Source organism: Pseudophryne corroboree, chromosome 6 (assembly GCF_028390025.1).
Source record: "Pseudophryne corroboree isolate aPseCor3 chromosome 6, aPseCor3.hap2, whole genome shotgun sequence".
Lineage (NCBI taxonomy): Eukaryota > Metazoa > Chordata > Amphibia > Anura > Myobatrachidae > Pseudophryne > Pseudophryne corroboree.
The window spans coordinates 508,096,177-508,103,796 of record NC_086449.1 but is presented as its reverse complement, the minus strand read 5'-3'; the positions used below and the strand labels follow the sequence as shown (position 1 = coordinate 508,103,796).

Here is a 7,620-nt window from a genome sequence, read left to right as displayed (position 1 = left end):
GTTGCAGTGAGCCTGTTGCCAGCAGGACTCACTGAAAATAAAAAACCTAACAAAACTTTTACTCTAAGCAGCTCTTTAGGAGAGCCACCTAGATTGCACCCTTCTCGGCCGGGCACAAAAACCTAACTGAGGCTTGGAGGAGGGTCATAGGGGGAGGAGCCAGTGCACACCACCTGATCCTAAAGCTTTTACTTTTGTGCCCCGTCTCCTGCGGTGCAGCTATTCCCCATTTTCCTGACGGAGTCCCCAGCATCCACTTAGGACGTCAGAGAAAATAAAAACGCAGAACACTCTTCAGGAGCTTCCAGAGATGTGACCTGCTCAGTCAGGCACATTAGCTAAACAGAGTCTGGTAGGAGGGGCACAGAGGGAAGAGCCAGCACACGTTATCAAACTTCTATAGCGCCCATGGCTCCAAGTGGACCTGTCTATACCCCATGGTACTAAATGGATTCCCAGTATCCAGTAGGACATAAGAGAAAATAGTCCAAAATATTGTCTACCATTCACACAGCTTGACACATGCTTAGAACAGATTCCATACTCCTGCCCGATAACGTAGAAGACAATGTTTAAGTGCAGAGGGTGGAATATGTTAGCACATGGGCTGCTTATTGTACAGGTAATGTGTATGTTCTTTCTATAATGTAATCCACGGCTTGTGATAGCCACCCAACACTGCCAGCTAAAAAATATGCCAATACCTGAGCAATATACATAAGTTGCAGAATATTTGGCTTACTCAATGCAAGTTTGCTCAATACACAAAGATACAGAAATAAAGACACCACTTTCTGAAAATACTAGGTTTTATTCACACCCCAGTGGTAAACAGTAACCTTGTTATGTTGACCAGCAGATTGCTTTGTAGATCACAGTCACATACAATACAAAAACCCATAGGATAAACAAGCAGACATCAAATGGACAGTCTGATTGCAAATTCATTGCAAGGGTTAAGTTCATAAATGTACCATTTCCAAGGCAATAACTATTTCTAGAACAAAGTCCTGAAGGCACAGCTATTGCAAGCGACTGACACCTGTTTGAACTACTGGGCTGAAAGATACTTTGGTTCCTTAGGAGAGCACTAAACAAGGACTGATCTGACTGCAGCTTTGAAGATTCAGAACTGCAGAGATCTACATGGCAAAAGACTTCACAACAACCAAGACTATGAAGCGGTGAAGAACATGCTTTAGGTGATCTCTGCCCCCAATTAGATACCTGGCAGAAAAGTACATTTAATACTAAGTCCAATGATCTTACAATTTAAACAGTTTTTTAAAGGTTTAAATTTTATTTGTTTTTTAACAAAAATTGATTACTTTATTCTACCAAGAAGATACAAAACATAAGGCGGTAAGTAACTAATAGTAATTTAACTTATTACAGTGCAGGTAATCCTCAAGGCCACATACACATCACTTCATTGCTGCTTGCACTCAGCTGGATTTTGATCTTTCTGTAAAAAAAAAAAATTACGTATATTAAACACAATACAAGTCTCAAACCATTGTGCCATATTTCACAAAATTTGCATCAATTCATCATAAATGTGCCCATTCCTCTCAAATGAACAAAATTTCCTAAAAATTCCTGTTTTGCACACTGGCAGTCATTAGATGGCATCCGATGGAGCAATTTAAGTGTTGCTCCATTCAGGAGCGCACAGACGCCAACACTAATATGTTGGTGACATTTTGATGGGCTGGTAACTAGGTAAAAAATAAATCTACAGCTTATTGCATAAACTAAAGACTTAACTTCAACACAGTACGATGGATTAGTGCTAGTGAGGTATTACAAATACCATTAGTGTATTAAACCACTCAAACAGCAAGGTTTACATACCCAGGACAAGAATTTTAGACACAATTTACACCTAGTAGGGAAAAATGTCAATAGTACACATACAAAAATAAAATGCAGTTAATTTTTATACATAAGGAGGGTTTTAGGATTACTGTACTTGTACAAAGTTACTGGGGCATTCTAAATATCCATAGATACTGGAGTTAAGTCAGCTTACCATTTGAAAACATGTATGTTGAAATAAGTATACTTTAAATATATAGAATGGTTCTCACCTTCGGTTCATAGTCTGGATCATTTTCTTCATCTGCCTCCTCTTCCCCTTCCTACAGTGGAACAGCAAATTAGATTTAAAACTAGTGTTAAGGTGGGGGGAGGGGGAATGATTCATGGAGCGAGAGAGTGAAGCCATAGTTCCACTATCCTATAGTATCAATGGACACTAGACAATGGGAGCACTCCATGCCAGCCACTCAAGTAGACTGGTGAGAGCCTGCAGTGCTTAGTCTTCACTATCTTAAAGAAACTTCTAAAACTGGTGTATACAAATTCTGAATGTAACTGATATAACTGGGAGTTGCTTTGCCTTTTTAGTTAATAGAGTCAGGAGTCCAGGAAAAGTAGGTGCTAGCACATTGTATATTTTCTTCCCCTTGCAGGTTAGAGAGAAGTCTACCTTTGTTTCGGACCAATTTACTGTAACCATATGATAGTCCTGATAACTTTGCCCAGGAGTGTCATACCAGTTCAATAGTACTGTATGTTATATCTGATGTGGTATGGTTCTGTATCTGAGTGTTTAACAATAGCCTGGGGAGATAAAAGTATATTTAAAAAAAAAAAAAAAAAAAAAAAAAAAAGTTACCTCATCATCTGCTTCTTCACCCTCTTCATCATACTAAGAAATAAAAAGATAAATGGTGATATTGTTTAAGCACAACCATTGTGTACCATCAGAAATTTCAGACTATTTAAAAAGCTAGCAAGGGAAACAATTAGGTTATGCTTTAGGGAAGTGTATTTTATAAAGTGCACTCACATCGTCATCATCATCTTCAATAGCTTCACCAGTGAAGTAAAGCACAGATCGAGGGATTATGCGCTCACGGAGAAAGTGTCCAATTTCAAAGTCTGCAGTAAGAATTGCTTCTGCATCATCATCCTAAAGATTACAAGGCAAATTACCCAGGAGGTAAATAGATGAACAGTCATGCAAATATAGAATTTGTTTTTAAGGATAGTACGTTAAAGCAATGGAAATAGAGATTAAACCTACATCACTGAAAAAAAGTTGCAGCCTTTACAAAAGCATTACAACATGAACTATTCTAGAGGGACTTTGGGGGTTTTTCTGGATTAACAGACCAAAAGAGTTAGCAATTGGGCAAAACCATGTTGCAGTGCAGCTGGGGCAGACGTAACATGTACAGAGACATTTAGATTTGGGAGTTTTATATTGTTTCTGTGCAAGGTAAAAACTGGCTGCTTAATTTCTTCACTGCAATTTCAATGTATGTTTGAACATATCCCACCCAAATCTGATCTGAGCATATATTACATCTGCCCCACCTGTAGTGCAGCATGGTTTTGCTCAATTGCCAACTTTGTTTGCAAACAAACCTGAATAAGCCCCATTATCTGTTATGAGTATGTTAACCATTCCTACTCCGAATGCCCAGTACTCTACAAAGGAATTACGGGAATGCCCCTACTAAGGGCGAAACAAAAACAAAAAAACACACCACACACCTTGCAGGTAGGACCAATCTTTAGATATGGTAAATTAAAGATTAGAAATACAAACTGGTGTACTCCCTGATTTGTTGCTAGCTTTCACATTAGGCCATAATGACCCTTGATGTCTCAACCCACATCATAGTAAATGCACAGCCAATAAGGAACAAGCCATAAGCCGGATAAAAAGGGAGTAGATGGGGTAGTGTCGCAATCATTCAACCTTTCAAAGAATTTTAACACATACTTACCAATTCCCCATTTTCAGGTACTAAAAAAAAAAAAAAAAAAAAACCACAAGAAAAAGCCAAGTTAGTTTTCAATTTGACCTAAATATGTATTTAAAACCTTTAAAATGCATGAATAAAATATTAATTTCAGTAGTGTTGTATACATAAGTTAGGAGAAAGCTTAGAGAAATTCTAGTGATCAGCATGTGGATATCAAAAACATTAGATGACCAAGGGAGAAGTTGTTCAGCGAGAGCAGAGGACCAAGGATGGAGCCTTGCAGGGGCTACAACATGAAGTGGTAGAAAGGGCTGCAAGAAAGGAGGTGGAGTAAAACCAGGATACAATAGTCATGAAAGCCAAAATGAAGTGCAGGAGGAGGAAGGGATGAAAAATCTTTGCGCTCTCCTCCTCCCCCCTCAGCACAGCTGGTGAAGTGAGCAATGTGCTAGATTGGCCGCACAATCTAGCGGTGTGGGGCATACACACACGTTCCGTGCTCAACTTCTAAGCAATCTAGTCAGACTGCTTAGATTTTAAATATAAATCTCTCTCCAAACCATCCAGATGAAATTGTCCAGAATGTTAACACTGATGTTTACATATTACTCTAAGGAATTCACACTGCACACCCTACTGAACCCAGGAGCTAAAATCCAAACATGGAAGCTACGCTTAAGGTTACAGATGTGGTTGGGGGTAACTGCACTAGCTTACCTTCAGGGGGACTGAAGAAGTTGAAGAACGAGTCATTAGGAACAGTTTTTGTCACAGTTCTTACTGTACCACGACCCTTGTGTTTCTGCTTCTTCTTGATAGTTTTTAAAGTAACATTTTTGCCTTTCTTCCAGTCAATCTGGCACCTATGTAAGAAAGGGACATGCTATCACTTTACAAAGTAGAATATAGTAATTCTGCAATCATAAGGATATTTTATTAGCCATGTGATAAGACTTATAAAACTTCTAAACATAAAGGCTACAGAATTGCACCATTTCAAATATCCAAACTACAGTACTGTATGTAGCCACAGAAACACTATTGTGCAGTCTGATAAGGAATCTAGCATGCAAAAATTGATAGAGCACAAATGGGAACGACATGTTATCAGTTTAAAATAATCTGCACAGACTGAAAATTACTGCTCAGCCACCAAAAGTACCAGGCTATAGACTCGTATACAGAGATTATGCTCATAGGCAAACCACAGTCTCCCGACAGGGTTGTAAGGGTCAGTGAAGTATGTATTTATTACCATTCATATAGCAGACATTCTGCAACGCTTTAGAGAACATTTGGCCATTCACACCAGTCTCCGCCCTAGTGGAGTTTATAATCTATAGTCCCTACCACATGTACACATTCACACTAAGGTTAATTCTGTTGGGATCCAATTAACCTACCAGTATATTTTTGGATTGTTGGAGGAAACTAGAGTACCCCGAGGAAACAAGCGCAAGTACAGGGAGAATATATAAACTCTCGTTAGGGCCATGGCAGGAATCGAACCCATGACCTCAGTGCTGTGAGGCATTAATGCTAGCCATTACACCATTTGTTTATATCAGCGCCTCTCCCATTTGTCAGCTATTTATTACTAGATGAAAGGGTACTCTTGCATATGGTTCTAAACTACAACCATCACTTTAGCAGGGAAGAAACTGGACAACTATAAATGGTGTCATCCACGACAGTCTGTATTCAGATGACAGCAATTTTAGACTACTTCTCTCCCCCCCCCCCAAAAAAAAAAAAACACAAGAAAAACTACACACGGACCAGAAGGCAACTCCGAAATGGCAAAATAGGAGTACATTAAACTATTCTGGCATCCCCACCCAACCCATTTGAAACTACACGGCTTACCATATTTTCTCTTCATTAACCCACAAACACAAAAATGTGTAACTGTTAAATGTGAGTAATGTTAGGATTTTTTTTATTTCTGACACCTTATAATTGCTTAATAAAGCACTCTTAAATCAAGTGAGATTTGGCAACATAATCCAGTTAGAACAATGTGCTCAAACTATTTGTTCCATTTGCCCTAATACTACGCTGCAGGAACTGCATCCGTTTCCAGCCTGGAGGATTGATTGCTCGAACATTGTCTTATGGATTTTGATGGGGTGTAATGGGGAAACGTATAAAACTGCAATGTTTGGGATTGTCGGCTACTTAAAACTCTGCACCATGCACTAAAATCCTTATTTAATTACTCATAACTGCAATTTTGAATAGATATTAGGCTGCAAGTAAAATACAGAGCAAGAGGCTGTATTACAAAGACTAACAAGTGTAAAAACTGCTGGTAAAAAAAACATTTTCTAAGACACGTCTGCAGAAGGTTGCAGTGTTGGGTGAAGCACTTTCTACCACCAGGCAGTTTGGCATATACGCCGCAGACTCGTTTTAAACATGAGCATGGCCACAAATGTCCCATAAATTAAAGTTAATATCTTAGATAATGGTAAAGCAGGGAATGCTCTGTCCACTGAAGCCTCAGCCAGCCAAAGGCCTGGAGTTAACACTTTACAACAGGCATGTCAAACGCAAAATCCCAACTGGGCTGAATAATCAAGGTCTAAGTCATAGGTCTTCAACCTGTGGCCCTCCTGCTGCTGAACTACAAATCCCAGCATGCCCTGCCTCAGTTGTAAGATGCCTTAACAGCAACACTGTGGCAGGGCATGCTGGGATGTGTAGTTACAAAACAGCTGGAGGGCCACAGGTTGAAGACCCATGGTCTAAGTCTTGTGTGGTCCGCAAGAAAGAAAAGGGGAAAGAAAAAAAAAAAAATAAGATTTTACTCACCGGTAAATCTATTTCTCGTAGTCCGTAGTGGATGCTGGGAACTCCGTAAGGACCATGGGGAATAGACGGGCTCCGCAGGAGACTGGGCACTCTAAAAGAAAGATTAGGTACTATCTGGTGTGCACTGGCTCCTCCCTCTATGCCCCTCCTCCAGACCTCAGGATACTGTGCCCGGAAGAGCTGACACAATAAGGAAGGATTTTGAATCCCAGGTAAGACTCATACCAGCCACACCAATCACACTGTACAACTTGTGATACTATACCCAGTTAACAGTATGAAATACAACTGAGCCTCTCAGATGGCTCAACAATAACCCTTTAGTTAGGCAATAACTATATACAAATATTGCAGACAATCCGCACTTGGGATGGGCGCCCAGCATCCACTACGGACTACGAGAAATAGATTTACCGGTGAGTAAAATCTTATTTTCTGACGTCCTAGTGGATGCTGGGAACTCCGTAAGGACCATGGGGATTATACCAAAGCTCCCAAATGGGCGGGAGAGTGCGGATGACTCTGCAGCACCGAATGAGAGAACTCCAGGTCCTCCTCAGCCAGGGTATCAAATTTGTAGAATTTAGCAAACGTGTTTGCCCCTGACCAAGTTGCAGCTCGGCAAAGTTGTAAAGCCGAGACCCCTCGGGCAGCCGCCCAAGATGAGCCCACTTTCCTCGTGGAATGGGCTGTTACTGATTTAGGATGCGGCAATCCAGCTGTAGAATGCTCCAGCTGAATTGTGCTACAAATTCAGCGAGCAATAGTCTGCTTAGAAGCAGGAGCACCTATTTTGTTGGGTGCCTACAGGATAACAAACGAGTCAGTTTTCCTGACTCCAGCCATCCTGGAAATATAAATTTTTTTGGCCCTGACTACGTCCAGTAACTTGGAATCTTCCAAGTCCCTAGTAGCTGCAGGCACTACAATAGGTTGGTTCAAGTGAAAAGCTGATACCACCTTAGGGAGAAACTGGAGACGAGTCCTCAATTCTGCCCTATCCATATGGAAAATCAGATAAGGGCTT

General features: G+C 40.4%; 1 protein-coding gene across 2 annotated transcripts in view; it reads right to left on the bottom strand.

Annotated features, from left to right (window-relative positions):
• Window positions 1-791: 791 nt before the first annotated feature.
• The window catches only part of NAP1L1 (nucleosome assembly protein 1 like 1), a 30,425-nt gene continuing 23,596 nt past the window's right edge, over window positions 792-7,620 (bottom strand). For both annotated transcript variants that reach the window (XM_063927430.1, XM_063927431.1), the window contains exons 10-15: window positions 4,497-4,642; window positions 3,801-3,820; window positions 2,855-2,977; window positions 2,681-2,713; window positions 2,091-2,141; window positions 792-1,465 (exon numbers count right to left, since the gene is read on the bottom strand). In XM_063927430.1, coding sequence (XP_063783500.1) covers window positions 1,430-1,465; window positions 2,091-2,141; window positions 2,681-2,713; window positions 2,855-2,977; window positions 3,801-3,820; window positions 4,497-4,642 — 409 coding nt within the window. In that variant the 3' untranslated portion in view covers window positions 792-1,429. The remainder of the gene's footprint in view (window positions 1,466-2,090; window positions 2,142-2,680; window positions 2,714-2,854; window positions 2,978-3,800; window positions 3,821-4,496; window positions 4,643-7,620) is intronic.